Raw genomic sequence first — 18845 nt, 5'->3', positions numbered from 1 at the left:
TTGCTCGGCTTTAATCATCAGTGCTTTTTTTATGAAATGAAAAAGAATTAAGCTTCCAGGCAGTTTCCTGAAGATCTGAACCACCACATTAAAGACCAAACCCAACTGCTCTTGTGTTTTTCCCATGAATATTAATTGAATTTATATCAGGTTTAGAGTGAGTTACTACAGATGGGGTGGCATGAGTTGTTGAGACCAGAGGCTGCACAACCCATCCTGGAAGGACGTGGAGCTGGTCCCTTCCTGCTGTCAGCAGCAGACAGCTCAAGTTCAGAGGACAAGCACGACCACTAATCCCACTGACAAGCAGGGTCGCTGCTCTCTCAGTGCACACTTTGGTATGGAAGAACAATATTATTCTGTCACTCGTAAAGATTTTAAAATGAAGAAATTCAAGATTCTGATTTGATTGAGCACGACATTTTCGTAACTCCAACTGAAAGCATATTCTTTCTTCTCCCAACCAAAAAGCAGTTCTGGGAAACCAAAATGGGGATGAGAGAGAAAAACACGACCTGCTTTAACCTTCTTGATCTTGAAGACCAAGGACCGTGTACTACGGTGAGGGTGGGCACTGGCCTCCTCACCTGGGCAAGGGCAGACCTGAACTACACCCAGCCTGGTCTGCACAGGCTTCCCCTCAGCAGGCTCGGTATAAATACCATATGCTGATAGGCTTCTCTCCTGACTTACTCTGCCTGAAGAGAGGAGGAACAACACATCCAGGGCAAAGACCCAGCTGACCCCAAATGGGTCATTTCAGCTGCTTTTCTTTCCCTATTTGGTGACACATGGTGGCTGCTGATGCTTAATGCCAAGAGGGGCTCTGCACTTCGCAGGGTTAGTACATTTTCTCTGCTCCAGAATACAAGGTCGGGTGTATTCCCCCTGCCTGGATTCAGAGGAATCTGCTGGGACAAAACAGCCCATGATTTAAAAGCAGCAGCTCGTGTATTAGTAAAATAGCAAATGATTACCTGCAGCAGGGCCATTTTCTGGAAACATCAACCTCAATCCTATACATTGACAAGAATCCAATATTGTTTTGTAAAGAAAAAGAGTAAGTAGATTCCTCAAGGATGATTATAAAGATACCACAGAATGCTGTTTTCACAAGATGCTTTCCCACATCTGAAACCCATGCTAAACCCCACTGCAAACTACTCTTTTTAAGATGTGGTGGCTGCAGCCTCTGCTTTGCTTCTGCCTCCTAAATGAAAATCCAAGTTAAACAACTTGAAAGTACAAAGATATTGACAGATCCTCATATTCAGAAGGTTTGTACAGCGAAGAAGGTATTTCTAGAATCATCAACTTCTTTAATTTAACTGAAATATGAGCTGTGGAAACAGTAATTACCCACAAAGACTTCATGAATAGTTACTTTGTCCTTAGAGTCTTCATATCACACATTATAAACCATATTCCCCTCTTCCTTCAGACTCATTTAAAGTGTTTGCTCATGTGTGAGCTGAAGACACTTTCAGCTGTGAAGCTGAACCTACAAGCTCAATCTAATAAATGTTACTAACTTAACCTTATCGTTGAAGAAATTAAAAGCAAGCAAAGAGGCATCTGGCTTAATTAAAGATTTAATTCCATCTCTTAGAGGCGGCAATATAGATGATGTGTTGACTCAGCCTGCACCATGGGCTGTACAAGAGGGAAGGCAGAGGCTCAGCTCTCAGCAAGTTGTGTGAGGATCCCACCACACAAACAATTCACTGTTTTGCTGTGGGAACTTATTAAAAACATTAACAAAGATCTACAAAGAAACTGGCTTGTGATTTTCATGAGTTTCTTGTGTGGTTGCTCAGAAGTCTCTCCCAGTTCTTTCATCCCATTTATCTCATTTCAATCCTCAGCACCACAACCAAATCCCACATCGCCCATCTGGTCCTTGTGTTTGGTTGTTCCAAATCCACATCTCCATTTGCAAGAACCTTGCTCTTTCAGTTTCAGCCTCCTCTTCCCAAAAAGGGAGCTTCACCTCTGTAGATGTGCTGCCCTGTCTGCTGAGAGCGCTACCCCAACCTCCTCACAACAAACAACATCCTCTAAAGGATGGCTCCAAACTTTCCCTACTCTAAGACATAAATGTTTGGACATTCTGTAAAGTATTACAAAAAGCTGAAGGAGCAAACTCACTCCTTTGAACCTAGCACTGTTACCAGGAAAGAAATCTGGAATGCAAATGCTGCTCAAGTTTTTAAATCTTAACATACAGCTCTATCATCCTCCAGCCACCCTGAAAACCCAAAGTGATTGTATCAGATAGTACATGGAGGAAGCACTAAAACAGGAGACAGCAGAAAACTCTTCTTTGCATCAGGAAACAAAATGCCACACAATAAAGCAGCTGTTATCTATACATGAGTCTTCAGCACCCACCACAGCAAACTAAGCCAGGCTGTGCATTCAGGCAATGCTCTCACACAAAAATGTTCAGCAAAGGTCCCATGGAAGGCAAATGCTGCTGGAGTCTTACTGGGGTGCACTGCCCCACGCTGAGCACTGCCCCACACAACAGGACCTGCTCATGTCTTCTCTGATAGCTCCACCCCAGGCAGCAGCTCCTCTCCCCAGGACCTGTTGCCTGGATCTCAACAGATCATAGGCACTGCCGAATTATTTTCATCAACCTTTCAATTGTCTGCTTTGGGTTTTTCTCCCCTGTATTGCAGAGTGCCTCATCTTGGACTGTGCCTGTTGAAAACGGTTATGTGCTGGTCTAGCTCCCGTCTTCAGAAAAGGAAAGCAGAAGGTCCTGAAATGTCCAGATATAGGTTTTCTGGGATTATTTTGTTGTTGTTTTTTTCTTTTTTAAATAAAGATTCCTCTTATTTAAGGAGAAAAGATCCTAGACTCAGGGTTTCCTTCAGAACTAACTGAAGGCAATAGCAAGAAACATAGCTGCTACACTTTGTTCCCTTCTGAAGAATTTCAGAACAGTGCATTACATAAAATACATCCCAGCCCCTAAGGAGACTCCAGAAGAAGGAGCCAGAACTCTACATCGTTGCCACAGCAACAGTTTGCATGAACAGGATGGAGCAGCCAGGAGCTGTGTGGCACTGCTCCTGGGACTGCTGCCTGTACCTTCCCAAAGTGCTCAATGAGGATCTCAACTACTATGTTTTGGAACTTGATGTTCATCATCGCTGCTACGGTGTCCTCCTGTGCACGCATGAGGGTAGGTCCAAATATCACCCCCATGTTAGACGGTGACATCAGATTCTCTCGGCTGTGCTCACATATGCTGCAGAGAGGAGGGAAAGAAGGAATAGGGTTTAGTTTGGTTGGTTGGTCGGTCTGTTTTTTTTCAAACAGATCTTATTGCAACCAATTAAAAAATGACACAGTAAGAATCAGTGGTTCAATTTTCTTCATTTTGTTTTAGGAGAATTTGTTTCCCAACCCTTCAGAGACAAATCAAGTCGTTAGTTCTGACATGCACATTTGGCCAGGACAACAGTCTGGAAGAGCAACATGCTGACAGGGTTTTTATTTGATCCTTTCCCATTCCCAGCTCCTCTAGTAAGTCTGCAATCAAAAGTCATCTGTGCAACATACACATAAATGGACTAATTTAAATTGGAATATCCCATTTATCCAGAGCTGGCTTTTGCTTTATTTTTCCTACTCTCTGAAGGAGGAGGACTGAATGCAGGAAGCACACTTTGGAGTTTTACAATAAATCTCTACACATCATCATCTTCTCTGAGAGAACCACTGTTTTCACAGAGCAGAGCTCTCTCTGGCCAGGACTGTGCATATCTGCAGAGCAACACCAATCACTGACTGAAATACTGACCACCTAGGTGAGTACTACCTGTTTCCAGAAGTAGATCAAGGGAGAGAGACTCTGATGCTGACATGGAATGAATTCTGAGTTTAATTCTGGGTTTGCCCTGTAGCTCTGGTGTTAAAGAGGTTTCTGTCAGCATGAGAGGAGAGGGACCAGAATTTAAGCATAAACACTTGAATGAATAAACACAGCAACCACAAGCATGGTGTTAGCTTCATCAGAGCACAGCTCTGCCATTTACACCAGGTGGTTTCTGAAAACCACACAAACATGGGCACAAAAGGCTGGAACCAGGACCCCCAGCCACGTCTCCCTGCCCCAAAGACAAGGCATGGCACTGACAACCAAGCACTCACCTTTGAGTGTCAGGCTGTGACAACCCCAGATCACTCCTGCTTATTTCTGAAACAGTCCTATTTTGAAAACAACTCCAAAAGTCCAAAGCAAGCCCTGTCATACAAAAATAATTGATTCTGCAAGCCCTGGCCCTTTCTGACCGACACACAGATTCCTCCCTTGCTTTTGAGCTTGAGACCTAATGTTTGTATTAACCAGAGAGAGAGATGACAATTTATAGTTACGCTGTCAGAGGGTACTTTCACGCTAAAGTAATTTCCTCCTTGGGGTGTGTCAGAAAGGGGATGAAAGTGGCAATTAGGGAGAAAAGCATCACTTAATGCAGCCGGTAGCAAAGATAACCATGCCATCTGGTGCAGTCCAAAGTAAATTCCTAAAGGAACTGTGGTGGATACAATTTTGCAAAGCTGACACAGAAAAAAAAGGGCTTGTTCTGCTGATCCCATTACTCCCCTCACCCTGGCTTTACAGAACAACTTCTGCTTACTTGACAAGATGTTGTATGAGGAGCTCTAACATCTCTCTGTTCTTGTCAGGTAGCTTATAGACCAGCGCATGAATGGCTCCCAGCCTGTAATCCAGGTTCTCAGATTCTGGAAAGGTAACACAAAAAAAAGTTTGTGCCCACTACTTTCAAAGTAAATACATAAGACAGATAAAGTTAAAACCAAAGAAAATCTGTTCCTTCTTCAGCATAGGGCTGGTTGGCCAAACCCAGCAATAGGAGACAGAAGGAAAGTGAGATTACATAGCAACAGGGTAAATCATTGTGAGAAACAAAATGAAGCGGACAGTGGAAGAAACAAAGCTTGAGAATGGAAGAAAAGAAGCCAGTGTGGCTGGGGAAACAGGCTGGGCATGGCTGGGACCTGCCCTTCTCACCCTCACCCCACACACCAGCACACCTGGGGAATGCACAGCCTCTCTGCTTATCAGCCCAGAGAGCTGTGATGCTGAACAACATGGTAAAATGTCTTGCAGGGAAAAAAAAATGAGCTCCTGACTCAAAGAGGTCACCCTTAGAAGCATGAATAATCAAGAAACAATAAAATACTTGGTGGGAAAAGAGTAGTGTGGGATCTCAGTAGCTCGGAATCTTAATGGTGAGAGTTTCTGAGGGAGGGTAGAAAAGGGATTGTGGTTTTGCACACACCCAGGCAGCACTGGTTTAACTAGTAATGAAACTACTAAATCTTGGACTTGAGCATAACCAATAGTGGTGGAAAATTTTCCTTTCCAAGAAAGAGCAAGTGTTATTCATTCTCCAGAGGTCCAAGCTTAGGAGAGTTGGGCACTCTCCTACCTTCCTGATGAGTTCAAGGAGGCATGGGGGTGTGAAGGATGCTTTACTCCAAAGTATTTCTGAATGTCCCATGAATTTCCAAACACCAGTACTCTCATCTGAGGGAGATGACCAACTCCCTGTATCCCTCTAGTCTCCATCCAATCACACTGGCTCCAAAGATACAACTAGTTCATCATTATTAAGGCTTATTTGAAATGGCCATAACAACAGGACAGCCAAGGACTGGCCAGTTCCACACATACTACTTGGCTAACCTCTTTTAATAGTGGCAGTGGCTCAGTCCCAAGAGCTGCAGCAGAAAAATGTCTTCCATATACTGGTAGACACTTTGGAGTCCACATTTTCACAACCTAAATGGTGAACCTATCTATCTGCATGGCAACAGCACATCCCATTCCCTCACAGGTTTTAAAGTAAATACATTAATACTATTGAGAACCAATTCTTCTGGGGCACTTGTGCTGATTTCAGGTTAGTTGACATCCCCTGGCTCTCCCAGACCTCCATGAAACCCTGCTGGAGGGAAGAGCACTGCAACAACAGTGAAGGGAAGAAATACCACAGTTAAACACTTGAAAGAGAGGGTCACTCCTCTTTCTACAGGGGAAAGTAGCCAGACACCCAGTGCTAGGCTGGCAGAGCTCTGTCAAGTGACTTTGATGGACACTGGTCAGGGAGGGCAGGGCTAGGGACTGGCGGCAGGGCGGCGGCGGCACTTACTGGCAGCCAGGACCAACTCTTTGTGGAGCTTGTATGTCATGACGGGTTCTGACAGGTTCCTGCAATAACCAGAAAGAAAACAGCTCTGGCAGGGCAATGTGACCCACTCCTGACGGAGCCTGAAGGACCGACGGGCCAACCTGCTCACTGTCCAGCACCACCAGTTCCCAGCAGCATCTTGCCCCCAGCCAGTATTATTTAAACAGCTTTCCCCGTAGGATGGGGGGTTTCTACAACAGGCATATTTCTCAGTTAAAAAAGAAAAACACCCGAATCAAACTCCTCCAAAACCAATTTAAAAAAAAAAGTCCATTCACCTTCCCAAAGCATTTGGCACTTCTTTACCCCTCCCAACAGCCAGGTGTTAACATCTGGCAGTTCGCTCCGCTTTTCACCAGATCAGGCCCAAGTTCCTTTGCCAGCCTGGGGCAGGTGAGACCTGCAGCACTACCTGAGATAAAACTTCAGTGAGCTGGTAATTGTCTTGATGTCCCAATCGCCACTTTGGAGATCCACATCCCCTGGACATTTTGGATCTGAGGGAAGAACAAAATGGCTTTAAAGTAAGGTCTGTCCTGAGGCTGTTAATAAATAGCACGCTCTCAGGAAGGGAACGCTTTTGAGACAAACGAAGCCACAGCAGCACAGTAAGAAAGCTGCTGATTCTCACGGCTGAAGAAGCAGAACAGCAGCACCAGTGTCGGTATTCTGGAAAGCCTGGGGAGCAGTGCTAAGTAAGGACACAGGAAGAAGTGTGAGGTAAACTTTAAGCAGTGGTGAAAAGTTAGTGAGGGAATATTTTCTACAGTTTGTTTTTTCCCCACCACAGCCAAGCCTGGCAGAATAAAACATTTCCACAGATCCAAGACAAGCTTTCTAGTATCCAAAATAACCTAAGTGTCCAGCTCTAATCCCTCCTTCACAGCTACCCCCCTGAAGGCTTTTCTGGAAACATGCCCTCTTGCTGCCTGGAGAGGAAGCAGCTTAGAGAAGGAGGCATGGAGGTACATGTGGCTCCTACCTACCCTCACCAAACAGCCACGTTTCTGTGATACGATGAAGGACATAGGTGGAGGATGGGGGTGGCTGGACTAAGGAAAAAAACTGCATGAGTCATTTTAAAAAGAAATAGGACTAAAGAGAAAAGAAATATCTATCTCCTTCCTGAAGCTCAGGATGAAAGCCTTCTACAGCAGTTACTTCTGTGGCATTGGACTTTCCATCCTGAGCTCGTACACAATGGGGTGGCAAGCGGTTAACCGGACCAATGCATATAAATGAAATGAAAAGCCACACACTGGTGGGGCTCAGAGGAGAAAACCACAAAGCTACTCACAGGGAGGGTGAGAATCAAGAAGCAGTAAAACCCCAGCCTTAAAGTAATTAGTCATCAGGCAAGCATAACCAAAAGCCATCTGAAATATGGCTCCATGGGAATCAGGCACAGCTATGCATCAGCACAAACCAGCAGTTTTAATAAACAACAACAATAGTAAAAGCAATTGTAAACAACAGTGAAAAACAATAGTTTACAGACTATATCAAAGTGAGATGTCTGTGCAGGGAGCTGGCATGAGCATGAGGAACACATATCAGTGTGAACCTGCTTTCTGTCCCATGCTCCAGCCCTGCGGGGCTCATGTAAGGGGGTCCCTGCCTGTCTGAGTCTATGGGAACCATGAGCAGGATGGTCTTAGCCAGATCCCAGCCCAGGAGCACCATGTCCCCACACACAGCAATGCTGCTGAGCCCCACAACCCGCTGCAGGGAGTTTAACCATCTCTGCCATAAAGAATACCCTCCAATCTACCCGCTTGTATGAAATACAGGACTCAGTGCACAGAAGGGCTTACAGCAGAAAGCCATACATTGCCTTAGTAACATGTACATGGCTTATGGTGAGATATCCCAGTCCTTCCAGGTGAAAACCTCAAACCACACGAAAGGCCTCTCTTCAGAGGCCACCATCCCAGCTCTCCAGAATACCCCATGGAGGAAAAGGCTCACCTGTGTCCCAGACCCGTGGAACATGGCAGCCCCCACAAACAGCCAGGCAAGCCCCCAACACTGCAGGAGGGGCAGCAGGGCACAGGGCAAGGGCCAGGGCTCGTTTCTCCTTGCCCAATGTCCTGCACCACAAGCCTGCAACAGGAATATGTCCCCAGCATGCAATTCCAAAATGCCTGGATATTTTTAGCACACGATGGAAGAAGGCTTATGATCATTGCTCCGGGGTCACTGTCTCCCTTTACCTTGCTGCTGCTGACTTAACTTTAAATGCAGGTTACACCACAAATAAATGCAGTTGCAACAAAAAGCCCAGAATAAAAGGGAAGGATGTGCCTTGAGGGGCCACAGGAACCAAAAACCACAGTGGGCATTTCTCACTATAAAACCCAATTGTCTCTGTCAATACAAAACGCAAACCCAGGACAATCTAGTTGTGCAGAATAATTAATCAATTCTTACCAAAAAAGGTGTTCAGCAACTTCTGCACCTGAATATTGCTGCCAACAGTTCGGTAGATGCCCTCTGTAGTAATTCCTAAGCAGGAGAAAGCCAGAGTGTTAGGAAGGGTCTTCCCCAGCTAGTGGGAAGTCCAAAGGCCCCATCTAGTGGAACTCCTGTCCTGGCTGTCGGGTGCTGGCTCAGCAGAACGCAGATACACCCTGAACTGCTCCAAGCTATTCCCCACACACTGCCCAATGGGGTGCTGTGGGCAGGATGCGGGGCACAGGCATTCATGCAGCAGGACTCAGACCTTCCGCCGGGACCACATCATGGTCAGGGGGGCCCAGCCAATGAGCAGAACACGGGCTTGAGCTGGCAAGTCCTACCTGCCAGAAGGTGCCACTTCTGGAGGGTGCTGCTTGACACAAACTTGTTCAAATTGTCACAAAAGGCAAACACATTTAAGCAGATTCTTTGGAAATGTGAGCCAATGTTAGGAAAGCCAGAAGTGCTGGATTTGCCTGGCTCTGAGAGGACGGTCTCATTGCCCTCTCTGAGAGGATTTGCCTGGCTCTGAGAGGACGGTCTCATCGCCCTGCTCCTCCCCACCTCAGCAGAGCTTGCCTGGTCACATTTCCCAAAGTTCTGGAGATTAAACCAGGCACCTTTCCCTGTGGCAGCCTGGACATCCAGTTGTTCTGGAGTGATCTTTGTCCTTCAGCCCATGCTGGCCATGTGTGCTGGTAGGGGTTTCTTTCATGAAAGACCACTGGTGAGCTCCCTGCTACTTTTAACAAAATGGGTCTGTATCCCAGGTATCCCCTGCCTGTGCCACAGTACAGGGATAATCCCAGAGCTATCCTGTTTTCTAAAGCCAAAGATAAGAGACCAACTAATGAAAACAGCATAAAGGTGGAAATCCAATCCTAACCAAATGTGGTACATTCTGGACCACACAGGATTTCTGCTCCTCTGGCAGGCATTCTTCAGCTAAAAGTCAGAGTCTCATTTCCTGGACTAACGCCACTACAACTGCTGAAAACACAAAACAACTCAAGGCCACAGGAAGCAATGCCAGGACAGCAGCATCCCCCGATGCCAGGGCGAGCAGCTTACCTTTTGTTTCCACAGCATTGATGCACTTCCGCACAAACTTGAAGCCGACCTCATTCAGCTCCACTGTTTCAAAGAAGGGAAGCAGCATTACCTGCCTGAACACCAGCATGGAAACCCCATGGAAAACTGCTGGGAAAGCCCCACCCCAGGATGCCATTCAGCACACAAAGCTCAGTGCCCCCACATGCAGCCAGGTTCACACACACATCTGCATCCCATGCATCCCTCCAGGAAAACACAGGCATTCTTTAAAACCTGACAAGGAATTATTAGTTCTGTACGTTGTCCAGTTTTCCTTGAACTCACTTTGAGCCACAGCACTGCTCCTTATCCTCTTTCTGTCTTTAATTATAAAAGCATAAATCAGAGTCCAGTCACATGTAAATTTGTGTCTGATAAGGAGCTGATGAATATGTCCAGAGTGCTGCAAAATCTGCAGTTAAAGCTCACCACATCATAGGATCATGTAATTTCTGCTTATCTGCTTGACTAGATTAAAAAGCAAAACCAGTACAGCTGGATAGACTGAGTAAAGCAGAACACTGGCTTTTATTCTGCCAATTAACCCCAGGCCGTCTTTGTGCCTGCCATGCAGGCATCATGAAGCATGTAGGAAGTCAGGATTTTTTTCTAGATGCAAATGTCAACTTCTGTAATCACACTACTACTTCTGCTGGTTTTGATGGGATATCCGGAAGGATTGTCCAAGCTATACTGTGAAATACCTTTCTGTTCGGTGCCAGCATTTATACTGAATTTCTCATAAATGACTATGCTGGTGGTGGTTTGAAATTCTGGGGGGTTGAGTTATTGGGGGGTAGGGGGGTGTTGGTCGGGTGGGTTTTCTTTTTTAATTGGTTTAACATAAAATAACATTTTACTGGAAGAAAAAGCCACGGGACACATCTGGACTAACTTCAGCACAGTTGTCACAGCACAGGCCACGCTGGCGAATCCTATGAAATCACTGTATTTTCAGCAAGATGTTTGTAACAGCTCTCTCTTCTACGACCAATGGTGATGAAAAGCTCTAACACAGGAATGAGTAAAGGCACCCTCAAGCACAGACCCACTTGGTACTTGATACTGAGTGGTATGACACAACTAAGGCAAGCATGGTAAGTCTTTCTAGTTCTAATCTATTAAAAATAGCGTATTTACTCTTGTGAAACACTGAGTCACATTCCTGCCAGGTGTGTAATGCAAAGTCAAACTACAGGTTGCATGCTTATGCTTCTGATAACTCTACCTCCATGCTCATTAAAGTCAGCTAATTAATGTGCTGCTAAAAGTAAGCTCTAATACACAGAACCCTAATGAAGCCCCAGTGTTTCCCATGGCAGCACATGCTCAGCCTTGCCAGGGCTGCGGCACAGTGGGCAGGGTGCACCCTGCTTGCAAAAGGAGACATATGGGATGTGGCAGTAGGATGGGGTGGGAGCTCGAGGGAACTGAATGACATCTCTAGTTTTCCATTATAGTATTTGCTAAAAGAAATAAGACATTAGGCAGAAGCTCTTCCCTGTGAGGGTGCTGAGGCGCTGGCACAGGGTGCCCAGAGAAGCTGTGGTTGCCCCATCCCTGGCAGTGTTCAAGGCCAGGCTGGACACAGGGGCTTGGAGCAAACTGCTCTAGTGGAAGGTGTCCCTGCTCGTGGGAGGGGTTGGGACTGGATGAGCTTTAAGGCCCCTACCAACCCAAACCATTCCATGATTTGGGATCGTCCTCAGAATCTCCTGCTGATCTTTTCTTCCCCTACATTACTTTGGGGTTTAGAGGTGCACACTGAACTCTGCATCCTGCTAGTTCTGGCTAAATAAAAACTGCACATTACAATCAATAATCGATATTGCTGCATGGAGACCTCATAGCAGCCTTCCAGTATCTGAAGGGGGCCTATAAGGATGCTGGGGATGGACTCTTCATTAGGGACTGTAGTGATAGGACAAGGGGTAATGGGTTAAAACTTAAACAGGGGAAGTTTAGATTGGATATAAGGAGGAAATTCTTTACTGTGAGGGTGATGAGGCACTGGAATGGGTTGCCCAGGGAGGTTGTGAATGCTCCATCTCTGGCAGTGTTCAAGGCCAGGTTGGACAGAGCAGCAGGGTGACATCACAGTATCACAGTATGCTAGAGATTGGAAGGGACCTCAAGAGATCATCTAGTCCAATACCCCTGCCGGAGCAGGAACACCTAGATAAGGTTACACAGGAACGTGTCCAGGTGGGTTTTGAATGTCTCCAGAGAAGGAGACTCCACAACCTCCCTGGGCAGCCTGGTCCAGTGTTCCGTCACCCTCACTGAGAAGAAGTTTCTTCTCAAGTTTAAGTGGAACCTCTTGTGTTCCAGTTTGTACCCATTGCCCCTTGTCCTTTCATTGTTTGCCACTGAGAAGAGCCTGGCTCCATCTTCGTGACACTCCCCCTTTATATATTTATATACACTAATAAGGTCACCCCTCAATCTCCTCTTCTCCAAACTATAGAGACCCAGCTCCCTCAGTCTTTCCTTCATAAGGGAGATGCTCCACTCCCTTAATCATCTTAGTTGCCCTGCGCTGGACTCTCTCCAGCAGGTCCCTGTCCTTCTTGAACTGAGGGGCCCAGAACTGGACACAATATTCCAGATGAGGTCTCACCAGGGCAGAGTAGAGGGGAAGGAGGACCTCTCTCGACCTACTAACCACCCCCCTTCTAATACACCCCAGGATGCCATTGGCCTTCCTGGCCACAAGGGCACAGTGTCGGCTCATGGTCACCCTGTCGTCCACCAGGACCCCCAGGTCCCTCTCCCCTACACTGCTCTCTAACAGGTCGTTCCCCAACCTATACTGGAACCTGGGGTTGTTCCTGCCCAGATGCAGGACCCTACACTTTTCCTTGTTATATTTCATCAAGTTATTCCCCGCCCAGCTCTCCAGCCTGTCCAGGTCTCTCTGGATGGCAGCACAGCCTTCTGGTGTGTCGGCCACTCCTCCCAGCTTAGTGTCATCAGCAAACTTGCTGATAGTACACTCAATTCCCTCATCTAAATCGTTGATGAATATATTAAATAATACTGGTCCCAGTACCGACCCTTGAGGCACTCCACTAGATACAGGCCTCCAACTAGACTCCACCCCATAGACTACAACTCTCTGGCTTCTCTCCTTCAGCCAGTTCACAGTCCACCTCACTACCCGATCATCCAGACCACACTTCCTCAATTTAGCTGCGAGGCTGCTGTGGGAGCCTGTGCCAAATACTTTGTTGAAGTCAAGGTAGACCACATCCACCGCTCTGCCATCATCCATCCACCGTGTTATTTCCTCATAAAAGGCTATGAGGTTGGTCAAGCATGACTTCCCCTTGGTGAAGCCATGTTGACTGCCCCTCATAAACCTCTTATCCTTGATATGCCTTAAGATGGCACCAAGGATAAGGTGTTCCATCACTTTCCCAGGGATGGAGGTGAACATGGTTTAGTGTGAGGTGTCCCTGCCCATGGCATGGGGCTGGAACCAGATGATCTTAAGGTCTTTTCCAACCCTAACTATTCTATGATTCTATGATAACTTTTACCATTTGCAACTCATTATTATCTGACCTCAGTATCAGACACTGCAATGGAAAGGAAAGGAGTTCCACAGAGGGAACACACAATCTGTTTAGTAGAAATTGAGGACGAGTTTATCTGCAGGAAAACCACTGCCCAACCTCCAGACAGCTTCAACAGGTTAGGGAACAGTAACAGAAATTACTCACTTTCTTCCTGTTTTGTGATGGGACTGTGGTAGATCTGAAAAGGGGGAGGGAAGGGAAGAGGAAGAAAAAAAACAAACATGCAATGTTAGTCAGTATTTATTTTCTAAAGAAAATACAGCATCCCATAAATCACCTGAAGCTGATCACAAACAGTAAGGCAACATCCCAAACAAATGACATTTTAGAATTAGGCAAGATACCATTATCTACACAATAAATTATTCTTTTCTGACTTTCTACATTTCACTGGAGCACCTGAACTGGAAATTTTGTCTTTCAGATGCCCTGTAAAGAGGGAAGCTGGACAGCATGGCACCCAGGGGTTGTGGGTTTTCTGTTTGTTTGCTTGCTTTTAGAAATTCAAGTGTCAAGACATCCCTTCATGCCATACAAAAATACATCTTGCATTAATAATAATAAACAGTGAGTGCCATTCTTGATAGAAAATCAAAAATCCTTTATATATAATAACACACTGTGCAAGCTGAATGAGTCCCAGACACCCTGAAGCGACTGACTGTCCAGCACCAGCATGCTGACCCTTCCCGCTCTCCCATGTCCTGCCATGTTTAAATGAGCAGGAGAAAAGTGCTGTGGAGTGTGCCCAAAGACAAGGGGAGCTGCCAGAAATGGTTTTCCCACACTGCACATCATGCTGCCCATTTAGAGGAAGACTGGTAAAGTGTGAAGCACTGTGCTTTGTTTAGATTGAGGGAAGGAAACACCAGTAGGCACAGAAAGGTGGTGAACATGGGGCAGGGTGGCTGCTTCCACCTTTCCAAACGCTGCTTACAGTGGGGACAGAAAAAGGTTGGACAGTGAGTTGTGAGCAACAGAAATACAGAGCACTCCTGACTTCATATGGCCATAGTATTTAGGCAGCCTGGTGCAGCCACAGTTGTACCAGAGCTTTAAAGGAGGAAAACCAAAATCCCCATTGCCAGCTGTGCCCAAAGAGCAGCACAATGCCATGTTTCAGATGTGCAGCGGCTGAACTAACGACTGAATTATGGGTACGTGGTAGCTGTACCACAGACCCTGCTGTTGAGCTGTCCCAGCTCTTCCCCAAAACCCGCCGGCAGAGGACACTGCTCGGCAGCGTATGGGCAGCAGCTCCTGGAACACTTACCGGCTCCTTCCCGTCCATGGCTTCCATCCACAGCCTTCGATTGGCTTCCGAGAGGGCCTGCAGTGTGATGGTCCCAGACCTGTGCAAAGTTCACCCAGGGAGAGGCAGGAAAATGAGGCAAAATTTGGTTTTAATAGACAGCAAGGAGCGATTTCATCCAGGTTTGCAAGGTTTGGAGGCCATTTGAACACTAAAGCACCTCACCTTTCATTAGTTTCAATGTCGAAACAAAACCTTTTGTCTATAGAGTCAGTCTTTCTCCTCACACAGGATTTCAGTGTCAGGTCTAAGGTGCCCTAGAAGAGAAAATGAGCGCTGAGGTCAGAGGAAAGAAACACAGGAGAAGATTTCAGGTTCCTCAGCACTTTTAGGTTGCAGCCTAACCCAGCACTGCCCACAGAGCACCAGGCACCCAGTGATGCCCTGCAATCCCATGGCACTGGTACCAGGAGCAGGGAAAGTCCTTCCCACCATCAATTGAGATTAAAGGCTCTGTAAGCCTGGCCTCCTCTCCTCAGCCACAAATTGTTCTAGATGTCACAGAACTCCTGCGAACAAGTGCTAAATATCTCAGCAATGAGCACTATGCTTCCACAGAGCAAGAACTCTACCGTGAACAAACCTCACCAGGTAGCCACTTGGTCTTTGAGGCCAGGACACTGCTTGTCTGCTGTCTGACACAGCTATGTCCTATTTTTCACCAGTGCTATCAGTTATCCATAGCATTCATGGTCCAGAGAGCTTTGCATGAAATACCTTGTAGGAAAGGAATGCTAACTGGCCAAATCTGAAGTAGGTGCACTCTGAAGAGAGACGGGTGCTGTGGGACTCAGCTCCATCCCATCGTATTCACGCCCCATACCCCATAGCAGAGTCACTGCAATGTGACCATGAGATCTCCATGACTTTGTAGGAGTCTGTGCAACCAAGCAGCCCCCAGGATGAGTGTGCAAGCCTGGAACGTGTTGATCACCCTGACCCTCACTGCTGCTGCTTCTGCAAGACCTCCAGCAGAAGTGGATCAGGCAGAGCACGGAGCAAGAACGGCCTCCTCCAAGATTACCAACAGTTTCATGCCGTGATGATAATCTCCTGGCTGTACTTTGTGTTGGTTGTTTGGTGTTTTTAAGAGAACTGCCTGTAATCACAGCATTTAAAGCTGTGTGGCCAAAGGTGCAGATTTCCAGATTACAAGAGTCTGAGAAAGGGACTAATTTACATTTTTACAAGCCCCTACTTTCATTAATTTGCCCTACCAGACATGTTTATGACAGAGATGAGAACAGATCCCCTCAGTCAATAGTTTGGATGTTTCTTTGCCAAGGTCTCTGCCAAGGGCTTCCAAAAAATACATTTTATTTTATTGCTGCAGCATGCAGAGGGCTGGCAAAGAACAGACCATGAGATCACAAACTGGAGAACAGCACGCCTGACTGGGAGTCCCCAGGGGATGTTACTCCAAGGCAGAGGGGGCGGGTGGACTCAGCTGGATGCACTTGCTGTGCTCCGTCATCTGTGCCTGCATCCTACCCCTGCTCTGTCATGCTGAGGAACTGCAGGGAACTCCCAGACACAGTGGTAAAATCCAAAGCATTTTGCCCAAGAAGCCATTCCCAGATCCCCAGATTCCCCAGCCATTCCCCTTACTGCAGTTTAGAGCTGCAATGCTGCCCTCTCCTACTCTCCTAACGCTGGTCCCACTCCCATGTAACCAGTTCCAAGAATAGAAAATCACAAACCAGTGACTGTGCCAACATGCAAAGGCAGAGAAATACCTCTTTTGGAAGCATTCATCTAATAACTTGAGAGATTCAAGTACTTGCAATTACTGCCAGAGGGCTACGTGCAAACCAGGCTGCAGGTTCACTGCCCATGTGCATGGATAAATATAAAAATTACCTTGTCTGGAAAGGCAGAAATTTCACACTAGACCAATTTGCAAGCCACCACTGTCCAAATAATGCTCATGTTAGACAAACCTGCATCTTCGCTGCCAAACCCTGCAGGGCTTCAGGCTAATTTTGGGAGAGAGCGAGGTGAAACTTCTCTTCACAGAGGTGTCTTTCAGGTTGCACCAACCCCCCTGCCTGTGTGACCAGGCAGGAAGGAGACATGATGCTCTACTCCATGGCCAGGAGCCCTTCCACAGCTGCAGGCTCAGGACCCAACCCACTGGTGCTGCCAGACAACTGCTCTGACAGCAGGGCTGGCCTGTACTGCTCTGGACATGGCACATGTTCACCTGTTTGCTTATGGAAAGAGATGATGTGGGCAGACTGAAGGTGAGACCTGATGGCTAGGTCAGTGTTTGCAGACATCCGTCCAAGAAACCAACTCACTTGCTTAGCTCCAGGCTTCTGGTCCATGGGTGTCATCCGTAAGGTTTTTGCCTCTTTCTCGTACTGGCAGTAATATTTCACCCAGGAGATGCCCAGCGCCCCTGCAGAAACACACAGGAACCTGGAGTCAGAGACAGTGCCTCAGCTGGATGCAGCCAGCAAGGCATGGCCCACATTACCCACATGTCCACACTTCTCTGGGACCAGACACTGCTGGCCCCATGGGGACAACTCCCTTGCCAGCATCTCCACTGGGAAAAGCCAGGAGTAGCAGCAGGAGGAGTGAGGCTGCAGCTGCCTCCAGTGGCCTCCCAAAATGCCGCTGGTGAAAGCGCATTTGCGGTACTTTGGTTGGAAGCCAAGCTGGTTTGGCCAAGTCCAGCCAAGACTGGCAGGATCCTGTGTGGCTAGAATGCTTGCTTCACACAGACACCACTAGTTTTTCCTGTTGATGAAAACTTGGTAGTGAAAACAACAGCCTCTTTAAAACACTGTAGCTTAGTTCCTACGTATATCATGCTAGATTTATCAACACTTTTCTTTGTTGTCATGCCTAAACCCCTTTATATGAAATACTTCAAATAGCATTTTTTTCTGCGATTTGTTTTTAACTTGCAGTTGTCAGGAGGAACAACTGTCTTCCTATTCAATTTCTAGCTGAAACATAAATAGAGACAGCAAACAGCATTCAGGAAAATGTAACATCTGTGGTCTAAAATTACTGTCTGTGTGTCTTCTTTTAAAAGCAGGATAAACATACATATGAACATCGTATAAATGCTTTTGTATCAATAATCCAAAAATTAACTGTGCGCTAAGTAAGCTGTTTGTGGACCCAGAGGCTACAGCTCTGCACAAAGGTTTTTGTCCCCTGCGCTTGCATGGCCATGGAAAGCTACAGCAAGCAATCGCAAAAGACTGAATTTGGTTTGATTTGATACTGCTCAGCATGGCAACAAGTTTCTCTCTCAGCAGTTTTAACTGTGAGCGCTGGTTAATGCTTCAGTCGTGCTCAGATGCCCTCAGAGACAGGTCAAGAGGGAAGCTGTGCAGAACGCCAGATTTGTCTGATAAAATGCAGCCAAGGCACAACCTGCCAGTGCTCTGGTCTGCCCAGCAGTACAACAGAGTAATAAATCTCATCCAATTTGAGGGCAGGGCAATTAGCTCCTTGCTTGCATGGCTCATGAAACCCAGAGAAAGCTCTGTGCCACTGCTGAGAAAGCTGGCAGCTGAAGCTGCTGGTGATTCCCTGTGCACTGTCAGTCAGTGACACTCCATGCAGCATCACTCACAGCGCTGCCATGACTAAATTGGCCTGGACACAGCAGCCGAGTGCAGCCACACCATGGGGCCATGAGCACAGAAGCCCAGGCTACTATGTGTTTTAACACATTCATGTGCATCTAAAAGACATTACATTTCTCTTGAGTGTACAGGTAGCCCTCAATGGTTGGCTGCCCAGGTAGCTTGCAGGTTAGGGGGGCTTCCTTCATCCTCTTCTTCAGGTCTTCCAGTTCCTCCCGTGTGCTGGTAAAATGATTCCTTGTCTGTTGAGAGAAAACAAAACCAAGCGCATTTGAACATAAGCAAGGAGAAAGCTTGAGGTATTCCTGATCAAACTTTTAAGTGCTTTGGCAGAAATGAATCAGTTCTCAATGTAATAAATGGGGAATATTATATATCCACATGAAAACTCCAGCTATAAAAACAAGTGGGCTCTCAAAGATGATTGAAGAGACATGCTTTAACATACCACGGGTGGAAATGGTGAGGAGTCATGTCTGGGAGAGACACTCGTTCCTTCAATAAAAGAAAGTCAGCACATTTTAAGGCTAGGTGGAGCAGAAGGAAGCACCTGAACTACTCTTTG

At 46.7% G+C, this 18845-nt stretch overlaps 1 protein-coding gene and 1 long non-coding RNA gene across 4 annotated transcripts in view; one reads left to right on the top strand and one right to left on the bottom strand.

Annotated features, from left to right (window-relative positions):
* LOC133216902 (uncharacterized) overlaps positions 1–18845 on the top strand; it is a 448875-nt gene that overhangs the window by 231911 nt on the left and 198119 nt on the right. The gene's annotated exons all lie outside the window — the stretch shown is intronic.
* Positions 1–18845, bottom strand: part of OPHN1 (oligophrenin 1) — a 63468-nt gene that overhangs the window by 7215 nt on the left and 37408 nt on the right. For all 3 annotated transcript variants that reach the window (XM_061361978.1, XM_061361979.1, XM_061361980.1), the window contains 11 exons: positions 18393–18522; positions 16973–17073; positions 14838–14929; positions 14634–14712; positions 13505–13538; positions 9759–9821; positions 8661–8735; positions 6643–6727; positions 6192–6250; positions 4653–4758; positions 3100–3259 (listed from right to left, as the gene is read on the bottom strand). In XM_061361978.1, coding sequence (XP_061217962.1) covers positions 3100–3259; positions 4653–4758; positions 6192–6250; positions 6643–6727; positions 8661–8735; positions 9759–9821; positions 13505–13538; positions 14634–14712; positions 14838–14929; positions 16973–17073; positions 18393–18522 — 984 coding nt within the window. The remainder of the gene's footprint in view (positions 1–3099; positions 3260–4652; positions 4759–6191; positions 6251–6642; positions 6728–8660; positions 8736–9758; positions 9822–13504; positions 13539–14633; positions 14713–14837; positions 14930–16972; positions 17074–18392; positions 18523–18845) is intronic.

The sequence above is a fragment of the Neopsephotus bourkii genome, unplaced genomic scaffold (genome assembly GCF_033783945.1).
Source record: "Neopsephotus bourkii isolate Nb327-2 ecotype Australia unplaced genomic scaffold, CSIRO-AGI_Nbou_v1 NB_1067, whole genome shotgun sequence".
Taxonomy (NCBI): Eukaryota; Metazoa; Chordata; class Aves; order Psittaciformes; family Psittacidae; genus Neopsephotus; species Neopsephotus bourkii.
This window is presented reverse-complemented; position numbering and strand designations above follow the sequence as displayed.